This window comes from Rattus norvegicus, chromosome 1 (genome assembly GCF_036323735.1).
Source record: "Rattus norvegicus strain BN/NHsdMcwi chromosome 1, GRCr8, whole genome shotgun sequence".
Lineage (NCBI taxonomy): Eukaryota > Metazoa > Chordata > Mammalia > Rodentia > Muridae > Rattus > Rattus norvegicus.
In genome coordinates, this window is record NC_086019.1 from 117,489,844 (window position 1) to 117,517,692 (window position 27,849).

Below are 27,849 nucleotides of genomic sequence, written 5' to 3' on the forward strand. Positions count from 1 at the left end.
GGTCTTAAACATGGAACCCTGTCTAATCTAACAGTATGCTACTCAGCATGTTGAAAGCCCAGAGTACAAAAAGTTGAGGTTGTTGGAGCAGACTAGACAGAGGAGCAGACTTCAGAGTCATGTCTAGGAGAGCCAGCAGCCAATGAATGGGAAGCTGAGTAATGATGGGTGCGTGACTACTTGGCGAGAACAAGCAAATGAGAACAAAGAGATGCAAGTCAGGCTCCAGACTCCAGGGTCCAGAATGAGTGCATTGAAATCGGGCAGTAAAAAAGGAGGCTTCTCTGAACCTTACAGGAGAAAAGGTTAGAAGAGATCTGATGTTATTAGACTGTGTAAAATGAGTGACAGCTATGCAAGTTTTTTAAAAAGCAGGCTGGTTGCTAGAGCATCTTATGGAAGGACTGCCACTTCACCCTCACGTATAAAGTATGGGAGGAAGTAATTAAAGAAATCTCTACCTTTTAATGTTGGTGGGAATGATGACGGCAGACTCTCTAGAGAACAACTTCAAAGTATCTGCTTGTTTTTTTCCAGTTCCTGGAACTAATCCACAGTATATCTTATCATAATTAGAAATCTGAAGTAGCATGACCTTTGTACAGACTCGTGAAGGTGAAATACCTACATAATGGAAGACAATGTGTCAGAGTTTCAATTTTTTATTCTGAAACATTTAAGACACATGAAAGGTTTCCAATGTATGTTCCATAATAGACAAACTAGATTTTGAAGAAATAAGCCATTTAAAATCTTTGAGAGACTCATGTGTGTGTGTGTGTGTGTGTGTGTAAACATACACTATATGTTAGACACACAGACATGATAACATACTACCCTCTTAAATATTAATTTAGACTCTTGATTTACTACTATGCTTTGTGCTTCTCAAATTTTAAAATCAAATGTAAGATTCAGCTAATGCATTTGTTAGTTCGCAGTTTTCATATTATGTGTACAATCAGTTTACCTGCATGTATGTCTGTGCACTACATATATGCCTGGTGTCCAAGGAGGTCAGACGAAGGTGGAGTTACAGATGGATGTGAGTTCTGTGAATTGAACTCAGGTCCTCTGGAAGAACAAGTACCCTTTTCTTTTTCGGGGCTGGGGACCGAACCCAGGACCTTGCGCTTCCTAGGTAAGCGCTCTACCACTGAGCCAAATCCCCAACCCCTAGAACAAGTACCCTTAAACACTGTTCCAATTCTACAGACCCTAGTTTATAAGTTGTTTTTTTTTTTCCGCTTTGGTTTGGTTTGGTTTGGTTTAGGTAGGAGTGTGTGTGTGTGTGTGTGTGTGTGTGTAGGCCAGAGATATGTGTCAATCCCTCCCCATCACTCCTTTATACAGGGTCTCTCAACTGAATCTAGAGTTCACTAATTGGCTACCCTGTCTCACAATTAAGCCCAGAGTCTTGCTGTCTTTGCTTTGCAGTGCTGGGATTAGATGTGAGACAAGTCCTTCACATATGAGCTTTCTTTGTGCATGTTAGGATCTGAATTCAAGTTCTCATTCTTGTAGAACAAGCACTGCCTTCAGTCCCATAACTAGACACTGGGGTATATTATGTGTAGATGTTTACATGTGTGTATGCATACACACATGTAACTGTCCAATTAAAATTTTGTGGTTATAAATGTATGGTACTCTTCAAATACATTACCTATAAATCAGATATTTATAACATATGTAGCTCCCTTATGTTACACTTTAACCAGAAGGATGATGCCAATCTTTGAGTTGAACTTGGATATACTGCCCTCCAGTGGGCATTGGGCTGATGTGCATATTTACTCTACCGTGTTCTCAGCAAAAAGTCTTAAGACCTAATGTTCTTACTGTAATAGAAGAGATAAAAACAGACAGTGACAGAGGTGCGCATGATCAAAATACATTATATGCGTTATGAAAATGTGGAAACGAAAGCCATTATCTTACACAACTAATATACACTACTAGATTTTTTTTAAAGGCAATAATTTTGGTTTTGTTTTTAATATGCTTTCTTCAAAGTAGAATAGCAGAAGGCAAACTCACTGGGCAAAAGGGAAACTGGAGTGACACTTGACGCAGACAATGCTGGCAGCTGCTATTCTGCCATGTGCTTTGATACAATGGTAAAACTGTCAACACTCCAGTGTTCCTGCTCAGATCTTGAAGGGATCTCAGGTGAAAGAGCTGCTGGTTCCTGACAGGAAGGACTCTGGTGGTGCAAGCCTATTCCCATAACTCATTTCTTGCCTCTGGTGGTTTTCTGCCCAACACACTAACAACTTCAGCCAGGAGCCCATAATTCAATGTTATGTTCCCTACGGTGGTGCTTACAGCATTATCTTACGGAGCATGCATGTACAGGGGTTGCAGCAGAAGGGAAAAGGAAAAGCAGCAATTGATAGCCAAGCGAGCTGCTTATGAGATACATCAAATCACAGCTTGATGTCCAGCTCTGAGGCCTACCAGAGGTCCTCCAAGCTCACCTTCCATGCATGATGTCAGAAAACTCCATCGAGAAAAGTAAAAGCAGTTACATGGGCTGGTCATAGCCGCACTCTTGGAGAGATGACGAGGTCTTTGGAGACATTATGCCTCCATTCCGTGACCCAGGTAGAAAGGCCTTGGGCATCTCTGTGGAAATATCCTCAGAAGTGACCTACCCACCAGTGGGCACACAACTATAGGGAGGGTGTGTGCTGGAGGTGTCCTATCAGAAATCACTGGTCACAATCTCTTACTTCCCATGTCAGATTTGAAGATTTGATAAGAACAGGGTGTGAAAATAAGACACGAAGGAACAACAGTATTTTGAATTTCATATTAGTCCTTCCTGGCTTAGAATACTGCAGTCTGAACTTCTTAGACCATGATTATGTAGAGGTATCTACATTTGCATATGTACACACATTCAGTGTCTGGTTAATTTTTTTCTAGCTATAAATGTATTGTATAAATCTATAATAAATGTATAATATAAAATATAATACAAATCTCCAGAGTGACAGAGAACCATGTTCCCAGAAGCCTTGTGCTTGTGGGAAAACATCAAAAACTTGCAAGATGCTACTACTAATCTTGTCTACCAGTCTGAAGGAATAAAAGGCATCTTCAGCTCAGGATACTTTTCATTTACAATGGGTCTACTAAAATGTAACCCTTAAAACAACATCATAAGTCTCTGAATCTATCATTGTGTTTCTTGTGTGTTTCATTGGTTGGTGCCGAGAGTGAAGCCTGGGGTCTCATACATGCTGAACTAACACATTTTCCTCCGAGATACACTCTCAGCCAAAAGTAACTTTTTTTTAAGATAATGGGAACCGTCAGGGGTTCTCCTTAGGCTTACTAGAGTTGCTGGTAAAGTTTGTCTTTAGATCATGGAAATAAGGGCCCATAGGTGTTTTCAGATACTCCATTCACTGTTGGCTCCTTATAAATGTGTCAGGTAACAGGCACTTGAAGAACTCGCATCAGCAAAGGCTAGAAAGATCCCGGTGGTGCGGTAGGGATTGTAAGTAAAATCTTATCCAAGCGCAGGCACTTCTTTGCTTCACATTGAGTTTTACTGTACGTGGTGGAGCTTCACTTTATAAGACAGTGGCTACTGCTTTTAAGTATTTCTAGGTCCGCCTTTAGGTAAAAAGGACACCATGCCCTTCTTACACTACATCTTTTAAATTAGATACACAGTCTTACAGAAGAATGGGGACAAATTTTTACTTTACAATTGTGCCCATTGCATATTTCTTCTACTGTTGGGTCTCATGAGCAATGTCATAATACACATCTGTACAGATGTTCATAGCCTGTTTCTTATGACCCAAGGTGTTTCTTATCACCAAGGTGCATACTTCATAAGAATCGCGGCACTAGGGGAAAACCACTAGTTTTGTATGGTGTGTGTTAATTTGCTATCTGTTTCTGTAACAAATGCTTGCAAAATATCAATTTACAGAGAAAAGGGCCTTTGTGTCTGACAGTTTGGAGATTGCAGGAATGACTTCTTGTCTTCCTTGCTGTGGTCTTGTTGCAATACACATAACACACTCCTGCACACAATGGCAGGAATGTACGGCGGAACCACACCACAGGTCTTGTGCTAGGGAGCTGAAGGGAGGAAGGGGGAAGTTACTCCCTGACTTAAAGAATATTCTACATCTCTTGAAGACTTCACCCCTGCCCAATATTGCTGCTTGGAGGGTAAATTCTTTAGCATAGTGGCCAAGGAAGGAAATTCAAGATCTGAGCTATAATGTCAGGCCCCCTGAGTAACCTCAGTACTGAACACAAAAGCTGCTCCCCCAAATGCCCATGATAGTTGGTTACCAGCACGTGCTCTGTGAATTGACAGTGATTTGTACGGTCATTTCACCCTCTTTCTAAATCAGTCACATGCTCGTTAGCTTTTGCAATCTTAACACAAACTTAGACATATCTGGGAAGAAGGAGTCTAAAATGAGAAGATACCACTGTAAGATTGTTTTGTAGGCAAGTCTTTGGGGGTAATGTTTTGATTTGTGATTGATATGGGAAGGCTCAGCCCACCGTTGGGGTGCCACCCCAGAAAGGTGGCCAGAGCTTATATGAGAAAACAGAGTGAGAAGGTTATGAACTGTAAGCCAGTGAGTGCACTCCTGGTGTCTGACTCAGTTCTTGCCTCCCAGGTCTTGTCTTGAGTTCCTGTCCTGACTTCCCTCAGTGGAAATATAAGCTGAAATGAGCCCCTTTCTCCTCACCTTGCTGTTGGTCATGGTGTTTATCACTGCAGTGGAAACCCATCCCGGACAGCTTTAGCATACTAAGATTCACAGCAGTTCCAAGAGCTATTCCCCTTCTCAAATGTTGTAGACCGAGAGAAAGAAAACTCATTATCAACTTTGCAGCTCATTAGCAGCCTCACTCTGCATAAACAACCACTCATTACTGCCGCAAGCAGCTCTGTCATCATGCTTCCCTTCCTTCTGGACGTGGTACTCAAAAGATACACTAATAGGACTCTCCTAGATCCAGTAAGAATGTGGCTGTGTTCCAGTGGTCAATTGTGATGGATCCAGCAAGGATATTGCTTAAATTGTGGCTGGCCTTTTGATGGCTCTGTGACCCTGAGGTTATTACCAAACTCCTCTGGCCTCATTTGCTCTGAGCATTAGATGTGAAGGTGTTTGCCTGCACCTGGCTAGCAGAACTCATTGAGAGTGGAAGGATTTGTTGTCTGTACTCTGAAAATGAGACTCAGTGAGGGACTCCCTATTCTGTCTGTTCTCGCTGTCTGTAGTATACCTAATTCCACTCCTCACATAGGCAATTTGCACCAGAGCTGTGAGTAAAGCTGCCCATTTTATGATGTGCAGCTTATATTTTGGATTTAACTATTCTCTCAGAAATGAGACTCGAGGACAATAATCTAATGAGATGGTAGATGTCTCTATTATATGGAAAAATGTCACTCCCACAATAGCCTCATTCAATCCTTCACCCCAAAGCTAAGTACCCCGTCGCTGACTGCCTGAGCTCCTATTCTATCTTGCACCTTTCTCTGCTGTATTGAGTTCCCTTGCAGACTGTATTCCACAGGCTGCTGAGCCAGGATTTGTTCTTAGTCTTGTCGCTGTTTCTCAACTTCTCCACAGACTTCTTTGCGTGGAGAATGTACTGTTCAGAGACACATACTCTCACGTGCTATGTCCATTGACAGGCACAAGTTCAAGAGCAGTATGAGGAAAGTGGAAAGTTGGACAGAAAATGAGATGCCAAGATGTGTGTCACAAAAGTATACGAAATGTAAGTCTGTGGGGACTAATTTCATTAAATCCATGCTACATAGTTAAATAATATTAGAAACTGGACTTTTTATAGATTCTAATGTGATAAAAATCCTTTGGGAATACTAAGATTTTGTACATGTTTACACAAACACATACACCTCACACTCATGCAGAAAAGTTCATATCCATGAGCATGATGTTACTATACAACTAGGATATATCAATAATGATGTATTTTTAAAATTTATTACGAGAAATTGCTTTTAATTTCTGTCTTTTAATGTATTAGTTTATATAAAAGAAAGAAATTAAAATAAGTATGTTGCTCTTTCAAAAAAAAAAAGATGTGTGTCACAGGCTTGCTGCTACCACTCCTTGCTAAAAGTCAAGTGTTGCTATAAGATAGGTGCAGGACCATATGCCCACGTTCTTGAGTGCCTATAATTCAAAACAGCCTCCATAAGAATAGCTATATTATTTTCCAATATGTTTACAAATTAAAGTTATTTTTGAAAAAAGTTTCCACAGATACACAGATTTTTGGGAGGGTGTATGTGTAAGAAATGCAGCCTTTTGGTTTTTATTTTGTTTTGTTTTCTATAATTTTGAAAGCATTTCCTGCAACCTACTTAGTTTTGCCATGGAAACCGAAAACCTATGAAGGACTCTTGCTCATTGGCCAATTCACTGATTAACTGAAGTCTGTGAATGATTAAGAGCGACAAATATTTAAAATTATAAATTCTACGACTTATTCTTAGTATTTGAATCTTATCAAAACATAAGAAATGGGTTTTCAAACCCTGAAAAACCTGTACAACTACAACAAAAAAAATGGGCTCCTTTTAGTTTCTTAATAAAATTTTTATAAAATACAATTTCCTTCTTTCATTATCTGAGTTGCAACTTCAAAAGATGCTCTTGAACACATACCAAAAATAAAACTGAGTTAAGATGTTGATGGCCATGGACCCCTACAGCTCAGGAAAACAATCTGATCTAGCCTTAGTATCTGTAGTTCTTAAAGCATAAGTGCTCACTGTGCTTATACATCACACCTCTGCAACCCGTGCAACCTTCAAATCATCTACATACACATTAGCCACTGAGCTTGGTCCAGATATGTCCAGGACAGCATCAGCTGACCTGACCCACCACCCAGGGCTATGCAACTGCTCACCGCATGGTGTAGAGAAGTGTGCCATCATCCTCCAGCCTCAGCAGCTTGTTGGGTGTCGTCATGTTGTGCGCAATGGACTTCTTCCCATTGTGGAAGAATGTGTCTGGGGTCCAGATTTTGCTGGCAAGAAGGTTGTTGAGAGGGAGACGTTGCATAGGCCCCTTAAACCGCAGCCTTTCATCTTTCCAGCTTTGTCGGAAAAACACATCTATGGTATATTCCTAATGCACAAGAAGACATCAGGGTGACATCTCAGCGAGAGGGGTCCTTACCACAGTTAATTCAATATAGAAATTGTCTGTGTTAACCAGGCTTTGGTACCTACCATTTCCGTGTCGGACACTGGGCCAAAGCTGGTAACATAGATGTCTGTTCGCACCTGCGTGATTCGCTCTGAAACACAGACACAGGTTGCTTTGCAACTGCCTTACCAAGATCCTCCTCTGTAGTGTGCTGTTGATCTCAGTGTAGTGCCCAACTTCATTCTTCACAACCATAGCACACTTTTGTGTTTTGTAAACCTAGAAGACTGGAGTAATATTCACTGGACCTAGACTGCTTCAAACTACAGATCCAATAGTGTATCTATCCATCATTAGCAAAATGGCGTAGGTCTCATGGTACCTCTGTCCCTGGGGAGTCGTCCTCAGTAGATGTGGACTGAGATGGATGGTAATGAGTGGTGAGACTCCTAAACCTGGAGCTCTAAGGCCATCCTGCTGTGGATACTGACTTGAGTGATCTCTCAATAAAGCTGGAAGCACTAGATGGCCTCAAGAAAAGGGTAATGAGAAAGGGTTTTGGAGCACACCAACACAAGTGCGGCTAGAAAACAAGAACCACTCCTCCTTATATGACATTGTGAATTGTTTGAAACCCCCATCACAGGGTCCTATTATATTACTAAAGTAATGAATATGCAGAATTGATCAAAATTATCAATAATGCTGGGGTAGGGACAAATGTTTTCCATGGATCATGCATGAGTAGATACTCCATCTAGAATCCACCACCTCCAAACTGCCCGACGGCATAGTGGGCTCAGATAGTTTCCCTAAAGTTTCTCTCACAGTGATAATCAACTTATTTGCCATGTCTGTGTAGTCTGCCTTCTGGATAAGGTACAGGTCTACGGCACCCTCTGAGCCAGTGTGTCCCATTAGGTTCTCTGCTGAATGAGAGTGCCTGAATAAAATTCCAGAGTCAATGACAGCTCAACAGTCCTCCCTATACTTTGGCCCTTTCAATGTGCAAACAAAGATGGGACCATTGGGCACTGAGCCTAATAATGTCTTTCAGTGGCACAGAGAGATGTGGCCTAACCTATGAGGACCTTTCTTACACTGGAACCTTTGAATACAAAACTTTGCTTTCTGTAAATCTTCATTAATAATACAAATACTGAAGAACTCATTTTACTTCAAGAATGCTTCTGGCAAAAGGTCTAAACCTCAGTTTCTATGTATTAGGAGCAAGGATAGTAGCTACAGAGTTTGGAAGTATTTGCTATTTCAGACCTTCACTGGGGTTCAGGAGAATTCCCCTTTAGATAAACAGGGATATTATAAATACCTTAACTGTGGTCTCAGTGAGAAATCATACACTCAGAATGTAAAGACACAAAGAAAAACTGCAGTGGATCATTAAGTTCTGACAAGCATTTACAGATAAGAGAGGGACAGTTTTTTAAAATTATTTTTTGGGTGCTCAGTTTTAACAGAACCTAAGAACTAAAATGGACCAGGGTTCTTTCCTAAGGAACTAAAATAGACTGTCCCATTATCTAGCAAACAGGGAGTCTTAAGACTTTAATAAAGAGACCATTTCACTCCTGCGTCATGAATCTGAAAAACGATAACAGGACATGATATAGATTGGTTTTCAACTCAGAATCCTGACAAAGTAGTTCTCTCCTAAGTTATCTGGACTTCAGTCAGCACAGCTTTATGGCTGAGGGTAATTTCTCCCTGTAGCTTCATCAGCCTCATCTGGAACTCACCTCCCAGCCCAGGCCGCAGTCTGTTGTCATAGCCATCCAAGAGCCCGTCCAAGATCCTGGTGAATATTGTGATGTTGTCATTGGTCTCGTCTTGTACAGAACTAGTTGGCATTTGTGAAAAGCTTTTAAACAGAGAAAGAAAGAGAAAATTCCAATTGCTTTGTATAAATATTTTTTTCCAAGACAGGAACACAATACTCATATGGCATCTGACCTTGGAGGACTGGCATCTGAGAAACATACCGCCCACACTGCCTTGGCTGACAACTGGATTCCTTTAATGAGCTCTGGAGCTTGACTATTCTTTCTTCTGCTCTAGGCCAAGTTATTGCTAACTTAACATCATGTTCCAGGTTCCCCTCTCCTTTGTTTGAAGAGCTGAAGGTCTGTGTTTCTTTTCTAAATGCCAGGCTACTCTTAAAGAGAGTACACTATGACTGTATCACAGAACGTGGTTATCAATGCTATAGCCACCTTTGAAAAAAAGAACCTCTGTACATGGGCTAGGAGGATGATGAAATCACATGGGATTTTGGAATTTTTATTTAAAACAATGAATTTGCAAGTCATCAATGAGAACACAGGGAGGCTGAAAATTTCAATCCAAGTATGGTGTGGTAGCATACAACTTCAATCCCAGAGCTCGGGCCACAGAGGCAAGCAGACCTCTGTGAGTTCAGAAGACCATCCTGGTCTATACAGTGAGTTCTAAGCCAACAAAAGCTACATGGTGAGAGCCTATCTCAAAAATGTATATAAAAATTGTACCCAAGTTGGAAGACAAGATAATGAACACAAATCTCACTGCACTCTTACTAGCAGACTACCCTTCAGAAAAGGGATTCTAAGAATATTCTGGTTTTATTCAATAGTGTAAAGTTTTGAAGACTGCAAAAGAAGGTGGAACTGGAGATGGACACTAGAAACGACCCATTTCAATGTAATCAATGAAAATGCATGGTTTTCAAGAGCCGAGTGGGGGAAGGGCATGTGCATTCTGACCTCAGCTTCTCACAAAGAGATGGCAACTCTGATTTCAACAAGTATGTGAAAGAAAGTGCTTATGCAGACCTGGCATCCCACAGCCAAGTTCCATGAACGTGGGGTGGCAGACACACAGCAGTTCTGACCTCAGTATCTACCTGGAGGAATGCTAAACAAGCCAAGGAGACTACCTGGGGGACAGAAAGTCTACATGCCCAGGAGACGGAAATGTGCCTGAAGATTAACAGAGCCTCCTCCATTTATTTCCGTTGCTTTCAGATGTGCAATCAGCACTTGACGTGCAAGATGGTCTTGGCTCCGCACACTCAAGGCAGATTACTGGATGAAATTCAGTACTCTTGGCATTCAAAAAAAAAGAGCACATGATTCCTGGCTCTTCCCCCAGAAGCCTGGCTGTGGGATGGCAGATCTGCATAAGCACTTTCTTTCATGCCTTTGTTGGAATCCGAGTTGCCATCTCCCTATAAGAAGCTGAGGTCAGAATGCACATGCCCTTTCCCCACTCAGCTCTTGAAAACCATGCATCTTCATTGATTGCATCTAAGCAGATCAATCCTTTACCGGCCCCAAAGGGAGTCCCTTTAGAATAAGCATAAAATTTCCTTGATCTAAATTTCACATCGCCACTAAAATGAGTACAGCTGTAGCTCGTACAAACTAAAACTCAGTCCCGTTAGAACAGAACCCATAAATGTGAATATTTTCTTCTTTTATTTTAAAATACTTTGAGCTTTTCTCCCCCACCCTACCTCTCATTTGTTGAGACATGGTCTTCTTCTATAGCTTTGGTTGTACAAGGTTATCCTGGAACTTTGTAGACTAGACCTTGAATTCACAGAGATCTACCTGCCTCTGCCTCCTGAGTGCTAGAATTAAAGACAAATGCTATCACCTGGCGGTCCCATGTGTCTCTCAATTCTAATACTCATGATAATTTCATCCTTCAGAAGAAACAATAGAACCCCCATAGCTACTAGTGGAATGAAAAGCCTTGAGGCATTTGAGCTGTGTAAGAAGAATATTGTCCTTTGGTCTTGCCTGGTTGTCTAAAAACTGGTCCCAAAAAGTCTGGCCTCATAGTCTGCTTCTCATGACATTCAGAGATTGTCAGTCTGGTTTCTCAGTTTAAGGCAATGTCCAGATGCCTAACACTGGAAGGGCCTCACTATTTCTTCAATTTAAAAAGTAATATGTGAGAAAATACAACTGTAGGAAACAACAACAGCATTGTCTCTCCTCACACATAAGTCTATTTTCTGCCATTTAAAGTACCCAAGGTCCACTTCAAACAAAAGTCTTAAGCATAAAAATAAGCATAAAATTTCCTCAGAATTTATAAATTGTATATTATTCTAAAAATTATAGTTTTGAGTATCCACACTGTATATGCTGTCTGCGAGTTAGTTGTTTGATAGTTGTCTCGGTTGAAGTGAGTTGTTTCAGCTGCTCTGTCAAAATCACTGTAATGTACAGTGTCAAGTAAAATTTAGTTTACTTCATAAGTGGTCCGAAGTACAAGGGTAATGATGTTGGCAATCTCATTACAGTATATAACATTTAAATTTTACTTAAATTGTTGTCCTTCATATCTTAGTAAGCTAATTTATAGACTGTACTTTACCACAGTGTTCAGTACAGAAAAGAAATTAAAAGATGGGGGATTTAATACTATCCTAAGCTTTAGGCATACACCAAAGGTTTGGAATATATCTCCACAATCAAAGAACAACTATTTCATCTTTCAAGGACTTTTCTAAGTTTGTCCATATCAGTTGTAAAATGTAAAATCAATCATATTGGATAAGAATGTCCCTGGCCATCAAGAAAAAAATGATCAGATGGTATTACTGGCTATTTTCATGATAGTGAGCCACAGTGTTGTTTAGCATTCTATCTATCCATCTATCTATCTATCCATCTATCTATCTATCTATCTATCTATCTATCTATCTATCTATCTATCTATCTATCCATCCATCCATCCATCCATCCATCCATCCATCCATCTATCTATCTATCTATCTATCTATCTATCTATCTATCTATCTATCTATCTCTGTATATATATACATATATGTATATGTGTGTGTGTGTGTGTGTGTGTGTGTGTGTGCTATGCCCACTGCTTCATTGTTTCAGACCACTTGCGTATGTTCCTTGGATTGGAATCTCACTTTACTCATACCCAAATTCTCATCAATTCCAGGGATAGATAGAGTACTTATAAATTCCAGAGCTGTTTACATTTATTGGACACATATTTTAATGTATTACTTTTTATTTTATATACATGGCTCTTTTGCCTGCATGTGGCTTTCTATAACAAGTACATGGCTGGTGCCCACAGAAACCAAAAGGTGGTATTAGATCATTTGAAACTGGAGTTATGAATGGTTGTGAAACACCATGTGGGAGCTAGGGATTGAATCTAGGTCTTCTGGAAGAACAGTCAGTGCTCTTAACTTCTGAGACGCCTCTCCAGCTATACACAATTCTTATGATACAGTTTTAAATGTCTACTCACACTACTTATCCATAATGACACTTCTCTTGGAGAAATTTCAATATCTTCCCTGTCCTACCATTATTTCCTCCTGTACTGATCTTTATTTAGTTCTTTCCATAGCAGCATTCAGGGCTGGGGGTCTGGAATATTTTCTATTCTATTTAAGTAGTCATATAGCAAGAGGAGTGGAAAAAAGACATCAAGAAATAAAGATCTTCTGAAATGCCTCTTAGGGCAGAAGCAGGGTTTGCATTCTGCTCATGTTGTTTTGGGCATTTTGTTTGTTTGTTTTCCACAATCAACCTGAAAAACAAATGAACTGTAATACATGGCCATGCAATGTCCTATTCTCACAGTACTGAGGAGATTGCAAGTACTGTTTGCCCCCTGGCATGGTGCCTCCTTCACCCACAGATATCTGAGGACTTGGTTATGCTTCCATGAGGCTGCAAGGTCTTTAAGAACTACTTAGGCAAAAAGAAACTCTCATTTGGCTCAACAAAAGCCCTTGAAAAGGAAAACAACTGGGACGTACTAGTATCTGTGTACAGTGAGAAACAGTGTGACTGAAGAGCATCATGTGACGCGATGGTGGCTTCCAGGCAGGCCTACCCACCCTCTTAACACTGCTGAGAGTGTTCTATGAGGTCAACTCCTAGCACAATTGTGGATGAACTGCTTCAGCAGCAAAATAAAGATCTGTGAAGGACTAGATTTTTTTTGTGAAGTGAAACTAAATCTCTGGGCTGGAGAGACAGCTCAGTGGTTAAGGACACTGAATGCTCTTCCAGAGGTCCTGAGGTCAAATACCAGATACCACATGCTGGCTCACAACCATCTGTAATAAGATCTGATGTCCTCTTCTGGTGTGTCTGAAGACAGCTACAGTGCACTTATACATGATAAATAAATAAATCTTTTTAAAAAGAAACAAAATCTGCTATTTTGTTTTGACAAGTATTTTCAACATAAAAGAAATAATTTTAAATGTTGGTAGCTTACTTCAAATATAATCAAGGCTAAAATAGCCAAATCCTCTTAAAATGTGGAAGTTTCTTTAGAGTTCATCAATATTACTTAGTAGAACATGCTACACATACCCAGTGGTCCAGTTATGGCCTCTTCACATTTATTGATCTTTCAGAAAATTGATTATTTTGTTATGTTTGTTAAACTGCATTTTAAGTTTTAGTTAGTTAGTTAGTTAGTTAGTTAGTTAGTTAGTTAATTTACATCTGGCCACAGTTTCCCTTCCTCTCCTCCTCCCATACCTCTTCACCCCATCCACCCTCCCCCATTTCTCTTCAGAAAAGGAGAGGCCCCATGAATATCAACCAGCCTTGGCATATCAAGTTGCAATAAGACTAGGTGTATCTTCTCCTAAAGAAGCAAGATGAAACAGCCCAGTTAGGGGAAGGGATCCAAACCCAAAGGGAGGAAACAGATACAGCCTCCTCTCCTGCTATTAGAGTCACACATGAAGAGCAAGCTATACAACTGTTACATATGTGCAGCTGGCCTAGGTATATCCTATGCATGCTCCTTGATTGGCAGTTCAGTCTTTGTGAAACCCTATTAGCCAAGTTAGTTGATTTTGTAAATTTTCTGTGGTATCCTTGACTCCTCAGGCTCCTAACATCCTTGCTCTCCAACTTCTACAGGATTCTGCAGCTCTACCTAATCTTTGTCTGTGGGTCTCCTCAGTTTCTGGGTGAAGCTTCTCTGATGATAGTTATGCTAGACTCTTCTCTGTGAGTATAGAAGAATACCACAGTGTCATGGGTGGGGCCCCTCTCTTGGCATGGGTTTCAAGCTGGACCAGTCATTGCTTAGCCATCTTCTTAATTTCTGTTCCAACTTTACCCTTTGCACATCCTGTAGGCCAGGCAAATTGTAGGTCAACGGTTACAACTCAAGTGACAGATCATGCTGTCGAGGATACGCAGGAAAGGGAAAACTCCTTCCTGGCTGGTGAGAGTGCAGACGTGTATAGCCAATGTGGAAATCAATTTGGTGGTTTCTCAAAAAATTGAGAATAGATTTACCTCAAGACCCAGCTATACCACTTTTGGGCATATACTGAATGTTCCAATGTACCACAAGGACACTTCTCAACTAGATTCATAGCAGTTGTTTGTAACAGCCAGAAACTGCAAACAATCTAGATGACCCTCAACTGAAGAACAGATAAAGAAAATGGAATTTAGTGGAATACTACTCAGCTACTAAAAACAATGGCATCATGAAATTTGAAGGCAAATAGATGGAGCTAGAAAAGATCATCCTGAGGGAAGTAACCCAGACCCAGAAAGGGAAACATGCCATATACTCACTTATAGGTGGGTATTAGCCATAAAGTGAAGGATAACTATGCCACAAGCCACATATCCAAAGAAGCTTAGTAACAAGGAGGGCTCTAGGAGAGCCACATGAATCTCACCGAGAAGGGGGAGTAGAATAAATAGAGTATGCAGGAGGGGGGATGGATAGAGAGAGTGTGGGTTGGAGGGATCAGGTCAGAGGAAGATGGAGGGAGGGAATACTTAGAAAGACAACTAGAATGGGAGGTCATCTTTGAGATGAGCTAAAAACCCAGGACAATGGAAACTCCTAGAAGCCTATGAGGGTGACCCCGTAAAGACTCCTAGCAATGGAGCATATGTAGTCTGAACCTGCCTTTTTCCTGAACCAGGTAAGACTTCCAATGGAGAGGTTGGAACATGAACCCAGGCAGAAAAGATATTCCTTTTTTTCCCCCTGTGGCAAAGTCTTTTTTATCACATTTAGTTTATTTCTGCTCTAACATAAATTGTACACTGGTAACAAATAAACTCTTAATCTCCTTTCAAAATCTCTGTAAAAGGCAAGAGTCCTTTAGCATGTCTAGACAGTACGTTTGTCAATATATGTCACACACACTTGTGGTTTACATTTTTAAATTCCAGCCATTGGTTGTCATGTTATATTATTTCACAATGCTCTGGATTTCTTGTAGAAAAGATATTAAGACTACAGAAATACCTTTCAATATAGAACCCAAACCTGTGGGTGCTCAGGTCTCTTTTCATAATTTGTTGTGGGTTTCCATAGCATCTCCACACAGCCTTCCTTATACTTAAATGATCTCTAGACCTAGTTGTTCTGATGTTATTAAAGCATGTTATTTAGGGAATAACAAAATGAAAAGAGTTTATATATTCTCAGTTACAGAGGAGATTTTTAATCAAATATGGAAAATATGTGGTCGAATCCACAGATGCAGAATTTGCAGGTATGTTGGGCCTGTATAGAACCAACCCAACCTGCTTTTAAAAACCACTCCCTCTTACATTTCCTTTCTAGTTTATATAGAAGGGACAAGGATTTGACCTGATGATTCTGATGAGTTGAGTTTGACAAATAAATGACATAAATGAGCCTTGTTTTCTAGGCTGGTGAAAACAGTGACACAGGATGGGGCAGGGGCTGGAGGGACACTGGTGGGTACTGCAGAGCTCTGAATGTACTGGAATCCCTGTCATGGTGATCTAACTTCTGATTCTGATAAACCGAATTTAGGAACCACCATCTCATGAAATCTGATCCACCAGCAGGCAGGCTTTCCAGGCAGTCTGTAAGTGAAATAAATTGTGCATGCCTTCAGCAAGAGTGAAATCTTCCAAGTACAGGAATCTTTCTCACTCAATGTTGTCTCATTCCTGTCCTTTTCCAGGCATTAGCATCTCAGTTTCTGGCTCCTGGAGACACGGGTTTAACTGATCACAGAGGGAAAAGGAAACCGTATTTTCGGAGCCTGACTCCTATCTGGAGATCTTCCTATGTGGTTCTGGTGGAAAGTGTGTGTTTTGGGCGTAAGATGCAGGCAAATCGACTGCCCCAGGGCCAGTAACATGGGCCCCAGCAGCCCTACAGTCTTCAAATACTTCCTGGACAATGCCAGCGATGGGTTTCAATGAATGGTGTTTGAACCTGTGTCTCACTCTGGTGAGATCTAAGCACAGGTAGAAGGCAGAGTTGTCCCTGACATATTATGAACGATTTTCATACTAGAGAATTTCAGCAGAGTACATAAAGGGCAGGAATCTAGTGTCACTTCACAAAGTATGAATGACAAGATAGGAACATAAGGGGGAGGGAGAACATGGACTCTGTCTAGGTTTGGAATGAAATGGCAACTGTCATTTGCAGAAGACGAGTGGGAGACCTCTGATACAAGCCAGCGCTAGGGTGGCACTGCTCCTCAGTAAGAGAGTACTGTAAGTGGCCAGACACTCGGTAACAGACCACTGCAAGGGGCTAGCCTCTGGGTAACCAAAACAGCAAGGGGCTAGCATCTGGGTAACAAAGCACTGCAAACACCAGGCAGTGGGTAACAGGGCACTGTAAGCACCAGGTGCTGGAAGGGGCCAGGCTCTAAGTTCACTCATCAATACCACAAAACTTTTAAAACTCAAAATTGTAACCTAAGGAAACTAATCACATACAAGTTTATAAAACACTTTGAATGCCACGCTATACTTTTTTTTTTATTAACTTGAGTATTTCTTATATACATTTCGAGTGTTATTCCCTTTCCCGGTTTCCGGGCAAACATCCCCCTCCCCCCGTCACGCTATACTTTTAAAATCTTCTTCAAGGTAATGGAAACCTGCAGGGTTTTTGTTGTTGTTGTTGTTGTTGTTGTTGTTGTTGTTGTGTTTTGTTTTGTTTTGTTTTTGACCAAGATCATGGTCTGCTTATAAATTACAGACTTGGGAGAAGTAAGATTGGAAAATAACTCAGGAGACAACAATGGTGACAAGAGATGGACACTCAAATGTCATTAGTTAGTTGTATTTCTTCTGGCCTTAAAATTTTTTTGGGGGTTTTCCTCATGCTCACAGAGCTTCACCATGATGCCCTTCAGTTACCCAAATCAAAGTTGTCTTCCTCAGGACCCTTTCTGCAGGTTCTCTGCTGCCTGGATCATAATCCCAAAGCTCATCACTGGAGCTCTACAGGCTACAGCACCTACAAATTACCCTGCCCTTTGTTCCTCTTCTCAGAAAATTCCCTGGAAAAACCATATACATTACACACATACACACACACACACACACACACACACACACACACACACACACACACACACACACCTCCCTTCCCTCTCTTACAGCCGCTCCTATCTAGATCCTGCCACCTATCACCTATAACTTTTGCTAAAGGCCAAGATGAAACTCTGAATGGGCAGATCCAAAAGTCAAGACCAATCACCCACCTTCATGGGCCCAGTAGTTACATTCAGCAGAAATGACTGCGTCTCCCTTCCTACAGAGCTTTCTCCTCTTGGTTTCTGAAAACTCTTCTCTTTAGGTTCTGGCTGTTGTGTGCATATTTGATGGAGTTTTTTTTTTTTTTATCTTTATTAACTTGAGCATTTCTTATTTACATTTCGATTGTTATTCCCTTTCCTGGTATCCGGGCCAACATCCCCCTAACCCCTCCACCTCCCCTTTTACATTGGTGTTCCCCTCCCCATCCTCCCCCATTACCACCCTCCCCCCAACAATCACACTCACTGGGGGTTCAGTCTTGGCAGGACCAAGGTCTTCCCCTTCCACCGGTGATCTTACTAGGCTATTCATTGCTACCTATGAGGTTGGAGCCCAGGGTCAGTCCATGTATAGTCTTTTGGTAGTGGCTTAGTCCCTGGAAGCTCTGGTTGCTTGGCATTGTTGTTCATATGGGGCCCCGAGCCCCTTCATATTTGATGGTTTTGGTTGGTTGGTTGGTTGGTTGTTGTTTTGGTTTTTGAGACAAGGTTTCTCTGTATAATAGCCTGATTCATTTTGTAGACCAGAGTGGCCTCCAACTCATAGAGATCCGCCTGTCTCTGCCTCCCAAGTGTTGGAATTAATGGTTTATTTTTTATGACAGTGTTATGTTATGTAGCTTGAACCTAAAATCTTGCTTGAATCCTTAAGCTACTGTGTCCTGCTATACTCTTTTTCCTCTTCTCTGAACCTCTCAGTCTTGTTTATACCCTCTTAAACTCATTAATGCCTATGCTCAGTTTCTATCAGTTCTCATGCCCATTGTCTTTTAAATCATGATGCAGCCCAGTCCTTTTCTGGCCTCTAGCTCCCCATCTCCAAAGGCCTGCCCTAGCTACTTGGATATGGATGTGGCTTCTTCAAGGACTTATAAAGCACAAACATCTTCTACCTTCTTCTCCATCTCAGTGATAGAAGAAAGAGTTGATGGAGTATCCTTGACCCTTAATCTTTCCTCGTGCCTATGTCAGACCATCCACACATCCCACTAGTCAAAACAGATGTGTCCTGATGTGAATACCTCTTAACTGACTGCATACCACTTTCATCTCTCCTCTTCTTACCCCGGATTCCACTTAATTCTCTTTACTCTGCTCTAACAGGGGATGAAATGCTAAGGTCCACTTCTAAATAGGACCATGAGACGACTTGGTACAGTCTATGGTAGGAGGATTACATAACATCAACCATTCTTATGTCCAAAACAGTAAAATGGGATGAGGCTGTAGTTCAGTTGGTAAAGTGCTCACCTAAATTGCACAAAGCCCTAAGCTTGACCCTAGTCCTGCATAAACTGGGCACCATGATACATGCAGTCATCTCACAAGTCAGGGATGGAGGTAAAAGGATCAGGGGTTCATGTCCTTCCTTGGCTTCATAGAGAGTTCATAACTAACATGGGCTATATGAGACAAATAATAAAATAAATAATAATACAAATATACCAATAATAAAACAAAAATACTAACAAACATAAAAATTCCACTCCACTCCATGGCCCTCTGTTACTCTCCAGGTAAAGTTACCCAACATGGCAGGTTGTCCAAGATCTAGTCCAGTTCTTTCCCTTACACTGTGATTATACCTCCTATGGATCTCCACCACCAATGCCAAGCTAGCTTCTGACGGCTTCCAATTCCTTGTGTGGTGTTCTGCCATTATCACCGTTCCCCAACACTGGTTTGGTCTTCTCAACGATTAGAGCTGTTACTAAACCCCACTTCCCTCAGGTTCCTGCAATAGCACCTGCTTCCATCACATTCACTATCTCCTTCTGAATTGCTCTTTTAGTAACCACCATCGCTTCCCTGTTGCTTGTTCATTGCCTGACGTTTTCAAGTCTGAACACACTCTCATTGAAGCTAGGCCCTTAGCATCCATAATGGTGCCTAGCACATGGAAGGGGACACATTCATACTACTGTCAAAGCAGGGTGATAACTTCCACCACACTCAGGCAAGGGAGGCTGCTTGGCTATACCCAAGTGATGGTCTTAATTGTGCTCAGGCCATGCTCAGGAACACTGCTTACCATCTGAATCACTAACCTGGTCTAGCATTTTGCATATCAATCAGTCTTGTGATGAAGGGTCCGTTATTATCCCCAGGTATGACATTCAGAAACTGAGCTGCAGGATGGTTATGGAACTTCTGGCTCCATAGAAGGACCCACTATCAACAAGACTCTGTATTTATCATTAGTGATCTTGGGGTAGAACCAAACTGATTGTGAACTGGTGGGAAATTTCTTTTTTAACTGAAAATCAATGCCTTATGTTGCTCTGACTTTTACATTCTGTCTGTTTTGGAAACAGCTCGTAAATACAGATAAGGTGGAGCTTTTCTACTCCCCACATGTGATGCTTCTCTATGCATTACCTGCCAGAAACTCACATCGTAGTGAGCTTGGCCTGGGCTGCTCAGGAGTGATCCGATTCATCTACTGGTTTAGGATGTTCTTTTGTTTCTAACATATAAATTGCCTCTCTTGCCCTCTTCTTTTCTGCAGAGCCATAAATATTAGGACATAGTGGAGAGGCCTTTCTAATGGGAACTCTTGCCCTGGCAGGCATCTAGGAGGCAAGGGGTGATTCCACCACTTTGATCAGCAAAAAACGTGGACACAATTCAATAAGTTCTAAAGTTGGGGCTCTCCTTATGCACCAAGTGAGGACTTGGCGAACATTGAACAGCATGGTTTAACAACGTCATTCTGAAATTCATGCAAAGCACCTATATGCCTGTTGGTAATTCTTGCTACTAGGAGAGTGAGCTTTGCTTTTTGCTTTAATTCTAATACGTCCCTTTGAAATGCACAACAATTAAAACGTGGGTTTTGTGCCATTGAATATTCATGAACATCCAAATACACACAATCTGTGCACGTTCACACACACACACACACACACACACACACACACACACACACACACACACACACACACACCCCTCTACCCAGAACCCAGCTAGTGAATCATCCTGAAGCTTAGGGCTATCCTCCTTCCCAGAGCTGTGCTCTCTGCTGTCCTGAGTGCTGTTCACTGAGCACGGGTGCATCAAACATCCTTAAAGTCAGCTTTATAAAGTCAAGAGTCTGGAAATAGGCCCTGCTTTCTGTCTTGTAAAACAAAGTTTGAGATGGCTCTCTAACTCCACTAAGGCGCTGTGCAGTTTCCCCTTCCTCCTCTCTGCCTGTCCCTCTCTGCAGCTTCCAAGAAGAGCCATCAGAGCAGTTCTGTCCCTCCTAGTTGGTTTGACTGCACTGCTATGGTGCTCTTACAAACATTATACTGACTGTGTGCCCTGAGCCTCGGGAACCTGCCGCTCTGGAAAAGGATGAGTCGGTTATCTGAGGGTATGCAAGCCAACTTCCAGCTTCAAAAGATATGATTCAGACATGCCTACAGCTCCAGTGAGAAGCAGCAACTGCCCTTGAGTATAGGAGGGAGGATGAAAAGGACCCTCTTTGTGGGACACAAGGCCAAGCTGGCGCACATGTACACAGAGAAAGATCTTTCTTCTTGTTTGTAAGAGCTTGCTTTTCATTGCCAATTTAAACATATTGTTTTCCAACATGTATTTGAATTGCAGTTCCACTGTAATAAAAATTAAAATACATTTCCCTTTCAATGAACAAATCTCTACTCTAATACCAGTAAGTGAATGGAATCTGGCATTATCTATTGAGCTGATAACCCTCAAATGTGCTTTGCAATTGTCACTGGCCTATCAAGTCTGGTAAAGTATGATTTTAAATGTTGATAAGTTAACTCTAGTTTAAACTAATTTGGCAGCAATTAGATCCCATAGTGTTTCAGTGCTAATTTTTCTATACTGTGCTGGTTTCATTAAAATAGCTGTAATGGCTTCAATAAGTCCATCTATTTGCATGGGCCATAGCAAAGACTGACTAGAAGGCCTTGGTTCAGTTGTATGCTCTATCATTCACAATGTATAATAAAATTTAGAAAACTATTGAAAATGAACTCTTTTTTTTTTTCGGAGCTGGGGACTGAACCCAGGGCCTTGTGCTTGCTAGGCAAGCGCTCTACCACTGAGCTAAATCCCCAGCCCCAGCCCCGAAAATGAACTCTTGGTGATTAAATTTGGAAAAAGATGTGGAGAAAGTCATATAATTCTCTTGCTATTTTCAAAGCAAGTTTGCTTGAACTATCTTATGTAATCACCAAATACACTTCCCTCTTCACAAGTGCATCTTTTGTTGCTGAATGTGCAGGTTTTTACAAATGTGTTGTGTCAACTTGTACCTGTGCAGAACCTTGTATGTTGTTTCTTTCTCATTCTCTCCTGCCCTTTGCATAGAACTCCTTACTCCTGCCAGCTCTCAAGTCTCCTGGGCATACTTCGGAGCATCAGCAGTTCCGTGACTAAGTAGTGATCAAACCAGGACCTTTGTAACTTCCCTTTTCAACTTCCTTTGAAGTTCAATCACAGAAATCCTTTCTTTGGTGGAGGGAGGATAGGACAGAGAATTTGTTCAACTTGTTCTTTTCCCCAGTTTCAGAGTACAGAAAAAGCCCAAAGTGGACAATACATTTCAGGTCCATATCCTCCCAGCTTCTAGATTGCTTTGACATATTTCAAAATTGTAGTCAGAGAAAAAAAAAAGCACAGGGTGAAACTGAGCAAAATGACACAGAGCGGTGCAGAGTGAGGAGAGCCAGCAGGTGCTGACTGGGTAGAGCTCCCTGCTTAGATACTTATCTGTCCCACTTTGCCAACTGCAGAATGGGGCTAATGATACTGAGCTCATAACGAGGCTCCGGGGATTGACTTAAAACCTTATGATATTGGGTACTTTGCATTCTGTCAAGACCTAAAGTCAAGGAAATGTTATGAAATTGCCTGGGTTTCAACACAATTATTCCTACCTACAATTAATCTGAAAGCAAGCAGAACCTCATTTAAGAAGGAACAAGTGGGGGATTGATATGTCTTATGATGTGTTCAGTGTGCAGTGTGTTTTGCTGGTCTCCACAGTACCTGGTGTATAATTCCAATCATAAGATTATCTTTTTTTATTAATTATTTTATCCATTTACTTTCCATGCATCACTCCCCCTCAATGAGCCTCCCTATCACAGCTCCTCATCCCACCCCACCCCCATTGCCTCTGAGAAGGTGCTCCTCTTCTCCCCCAACCCCAGGCATCCCCCTTCCCTGGAGCCTCAGATCTCTGGAAGATTGGGCTCATCTTCTCCCACTGAGGCCAGACAAGGCAGTCCTCTGCTATGCTTGGACCAGTCTGTGTGTCTTCTAATAGAAACAAGTGCAAATTCTTAAGAAATTTCCAAACCGAATGTGTCCTCTACAAGAGAATCTAGAGCAGGAAAATGAGAAATGATGTAAATGTCCCAAAGTAGGGAAATAGCTAATGTCAGCCCACTTTGCTCTGCTACAGTATCTATCCATGTTAAAAATCACACAGCCTAAAGAATTTGTAATTGTGGAAAGGTAGGGCCCAAAACCAACAAAAAGCTGAATATGTAGAAGACAATACAGATATATACAGACGTATGCAGATATATACAATACACAGGAGAGCAGGCAGTGGTAGGAACCAGAAGGGAAAGTATGATAACCTGGGAGTTGGTACAAGTTCATAAAGTAGTCTGCACCTCACACATTTCCTGCAGTTTGTAGGTATTGCTTTATAATAGACTCTAAAACCATGAAAATCTTTCTATCTGAAAGATGAATACCTTCTACAACAGTTAATGCTTTTGAGAGATTGAGGGCTATCCTCAGACTTAGAATTTCCTTCCAGAAACTGACAAGCTCAATCTGCATTTTGTAGAAGACCTTGTAAAATAACACAAATAAGAAACTAACTAAACTCATACACATAACTTTCTACTTCAGACTTGTACTACCAGAAAGTGTAATAGCTTTTCCTGCCTTATTCTATTCATAGTCAGAATTATTGTACTAATCCTACAAACTGTATGTTACCAAGATAGCACAGCTCAGCATGGGCATCACTTTTAAAATGTCTCCCAGTATACATAGGATATCAGAAAACAAGCCAACTATTTTAATGTATTAATTTGCAGTGATGAATATTCATGAGACTTCATTCACAGACACCTTCCATTCAGAAAAGCAATGGAGAAACTACAATTTATAGGATTTAATTTAAAAACTTGCAAAGAAAAGCCGTCATATAGTACATTAAGAATCAAAGGTTCAGGGATAGGGAACATGTTTCCCCCACTTTAAGCAAGGCAAGAATAGCACCTAATAAGTAGGCCCTCACACATCGTTCATGGTGTGCCTTATAATCAATGGAACATACAACCTGCTAGACAGGCTTGGTTTCAGAACCAAAATCCCCAAGCATTTGACCTGAAAAACAAAAATGGACTCTAGAGCATATTCTGCACATGTGTACATGATAAATGCACAGGACTGGGAAACAGCCCACAAAGACATTTTTTTTTCCTGGCATGAAAAGTTGTCCTTGCTGGGGAATGACATTTTCTGCCTGTGCTCTCGACATTCTCTGCCTTTCTGACCCTTCCAATTTGAACAGAGGAAGAGAGACAAAGAACAAGAGACGACGAGAGAAAAGAGACAGAGACAGAAGCATACACATAGTGGCAACAGAGATAGATAGGGGGAAGATGAGGCAAGAGAGGAAAGAAGAAAGATGCCAGAGGTATGAGAGATGAGAGGAGATAGGAAAGACAGACTGACAAGACTTTCTCAGATACTCAGAATACATTGTAACTGCCCCAGGCACAAGCCCCAGCCCTCACGGAGATTTTGTTCAGCAGAGTGGACCTGTGAACGCCTGCCAAGTAGCCTGTACACTGGCCATACGAATGGAAACAGGTGACTGTGCGCTGCAGTCCTTTTAAGTATCCCAAGTGTTCCCTTGGGAAAGAGCACTGGTAAACAGGAAGTCAAGCAGCACACTCTGTTCAGTGGGAGTACTTCAACCTGCAATCCTTATGATTAGCCAGGACAATTTGGGGCAGCGAGGGACAGAGGAGAGAAGACGGACATTGGTTGCCTTCTAACAGCATGCATCTTGAATGAGAGGTATTACTAGTGTGGCAAGGAAGGCTGGTATTAGTACAGAGACACTGAAGGCTCAGATGAGAGCGGTCAGGGGAAACGACATTTCCAAAACCGCAGGGATGAGCCAGTCGTAGTTTATGATCTCTGTACTTGGCCCAGGCCAAGACTATTGTGGATCCCTTTCCATGACACATATATAGCACTAGCCTGGCTTGAAAAAAATGAGTGTCATAATGGACCCAAGGAGAGAATCAAAGTGTGGCACACTTGTCTAACAGCAGCAGATGTCCTTAAAACAAATGAACTTCTGAATCTCTTCCAACCCGAGTAGGAGGAAACAGCTTCCTTTAAACTATCTTCTGCTTCCACTTGCAAAACCCTCTTTCCTTTTGTCTAACTAATTTCCGAGACCCTGCACCAGGAACAGCTTTGTTCAGGAAGAAAGCATGGGTCAGGACATATTCAACACAAACCAGAAGGTGCAGGACTGCAGAGGTGGCAACCAGGGGCTGTCCTGATCTACCGGCTTCACAACAGCACAGGTCCCCAAGACCACACAATGAAAGCACAGGGGACAACTTACCCAAAGTGACTGGATAAGGTCATGGAAATGCAGAAGACAAGGAGGGTTTTGGTCATGATAAATCTAGAGAGCATTCCATTGTCCATTCCCAGTAAGAATAATAGTTGAAGCAGATGAATTTAGAAGAAAAACCGTCCTTTCCTCCAACTTGATCTTGAAGCTGAAAGTGCATCAAGGGGAGAAGCACATGAACATGGATATTCCCATCACTACAGCGAATCCAACCATGCTGCTGCCACAGTGAAGCTGACAAAGCCTGGAGCCTGGCCCTTGTTACCAGCAGACTGTGCCAGCACAGTTTGCACCACCTTCTCTGGGCAGCAAGGCGGTGTAAAAAGGTGACAGGACAGCTTTAGTCCACTTTTACAGAGTGTGCAGTCGTCCTAACAGACTGCTTGCATCCCTCGATAGTGTACTGTTTTAGCATGGCATAAATGACCCAGTTATTAACATAGGGCTTAAAGTTATCGGACAATTGCATTTTGCATCTATCAAATCCACAAGTGAGATAAATTTACCTTTCTGAAATATTTGCCACACGTTCAAAGCCAGCAAGCTGCTTCTGGTTCTGCAAGGTGCTGAAAGTGTGTGGGAAGAGGGGGGAAAGGCACATGTCAGAAACACATCTACAGGATCGCAATGGTAGACTTGCCTGTGAGGGTCAGACTTTCTGGGTTGGCAACCTGCCCCCAGGACTACATGGCTTAATAATCACGACGCTTGGAAAATAATCTCTGTTCTTAGCTAGACTCTGGTTAGCGCAGTGGAAATCGAAGCAAGCACTGCCCCTGGGCCAGCAACAACCTTAGGGAAGGCACATAATATCTCAACATGCGCATAACGCAAATAGATGCTCAATGTACACTAGTAAGCCAGAGTTCCAAAAGAAACGCCTTTCTAAGGAGACCCCTCTTCCCCCCAAAAAAGTCTAGAACTGAAGAAGGCACACAACAGGTACTTCCATCTCAGAGGAGAAGGCCCTCTGATATTCCATTCAAGAATAGAAAGCTGGCATGAGGTGGTCGCCTGGGCGAATCCTAGGGCTAGGCGCCCGTAGCCTGGCGAGTCTAGGAGGCGAGCACGCGGCGCCGCATGCGGGGAAAACCCGGGCGGTTCCTTTTGCCTCCCCTGAGCCCCCGACTTCCCGATCCCCACCGCGAGACTGCTCTTCTGGGGGACCCCAGATCCCCGCGCGAGCTCACCAGTGCTGGCGCACAGCGCAGGTGGAATAAGGGATGGCACTGCGGAGCCGCAGCCTCCGCCACCCCGCACCTGCTGCCGCTCCGCAGCGCCACCCGATACCTCTAGTGGTCCGGCCCTCAGGCTCGCGCCGAGCCCTCCAGACCTCCTTAGCCCCCTGAGCCGGCCGGCTGAGCGCTCGCCAGGCAGCGCCTTCCTCCTCTGCTGCGCGCGGTGCAGTGGCAGCGCAGCCAGAGCCCGGCCTCGAGCAACCCGCGCGACAGGCGCGCGACACCAAGTGGGGCCCGCGCCCACCGCGCGCCCCTGCTATCGGGCGGGAGCCTCCTTCCAGGCGGGCGAGCTCCGCGACGGTGGCAGGCAGCGGCTATCTGCTGTCTACAGCGAACCGGGAGGCGCGGCGCCCGGAGCCCCGTCCAGCCGCGCCACCGGATCCCCTGCCCTCCGTGCCGGTGGCCTCCGCAGTCTCCGGGCAAAGTTTGCGCTGCGGTATCCGCGAGCGCCCAACTGCTCTGCGCTCCTACCGGTCCTGAGGCCCGGGTGCCCGCAACGGTGGCCGCCGCAGCTCCTTACCCTACGCCGGCTAGCGAGCCGTCGGCGAAGGCGCATCCTGCTTCGCCGCCGCCCGCTGTCCCTGCGGCGGGCGCGGTGGGCCGGTGAGGGGTCACCGCCCCATGCTGCCGGCGCGAACTTGCCCGGCGCTCGGCGCCGTGCAGTCCGGGAGCCCCGCGCTCCCGCCGCCGCCCTGCGGCTCTGCTTCGCGCCGGGCCTGAGGCCGCGCGCTGCCCGGCTGCAGATTCCCCCAGCGCCCCCGGCGGACTCGCGCTCGCTCGCTCTCACCTCTCCAAAGCGCCACATGTCGTCTCTGGGTTTGAGGAACGTCCCTCTGCCTAGGCGCCCGGTAGAGGCCGCCAGACTCTCACCAAATGCCCGGCCCCCGGCCCCCAGCCCCTGCTCAGTCCAGCGAGGGCAAGTCTGACCCGCTTCGGGGAAGACCACGTTTCTGCTGAAGTTGCTTGTGGGCATTAGAAGCATATTTGGTTCCCCCCCCCCCTTAGAATAACCGCTAGTCACCTTTTAGGACAGAGGAGAAAAGGTGTGGAGACTGGCAGCAGCGTCTGTAACCTAGGTGGATGCTTAGGTCAGGTAGGATGGCCAGCACTTTCTGTTCTTCCTCAGTCCTCAGGAGCAACCTTGGAGTTACCCAGCCATTCTATTCAGAAGGAAACTGGTACAAGAGAAGCTCGTCATTTAATTCACCG

General features: G+C 43.1%; 1 protein-coding gene across 7 annotated transcripts in view; it reads right to left on the reverse strand.

Annotated features, from left to right (window-relative positions):
- The window catches only part of Gabra5 (gamma-aminobutyric acid type A receptor subunit alpha 5), a 112,979-nt gene extending 85,398 nt beyond the window's left edge, over positions 1–27,581 (reverse strand). Inside the window, exons 1-6 of one of the 7 annotated variants that reach the window (XM_017589074.3) lie at positions 27,428–27,499; positions 25,909–25,968; positions 25,391–25,550; positions 8,942–9,063; positions 7,268–7,335; positions 6,943–7,163 (exon numbers count right to left, since the gene is read on the reverse strand). In XM_017589074.3, the coding sequence (XP_017444563.1) occupies positions 6,943–7,163; positions 7,268–7,335; positions 8,942–9,063; positions 25,391–25,476 (497 nt within the window). In that variant the 5' untranslated portion in view covers positions 25,477–25,550; positions 25,909–25,968; positions 27,428–27,499. Of the gene's footprint in view, positions 1–6,942; positions 7,164–7,267; positions 7,336–8,941; positions 9,064–25,390; positions 25,551–25,908; positions 25,969–26,592; positions 26,832–27,160; positions 27,301–27,427 lie in introns of those variants that run through there. The other 6 variants (XM_017589073.3, XM_039109837.1, NM_017295.2 and 3 more) reach the window with 6 other exon arrangements.
- Between the last annotated feature and the right edge of the window lie 268 nt (positions 27,582–27,849).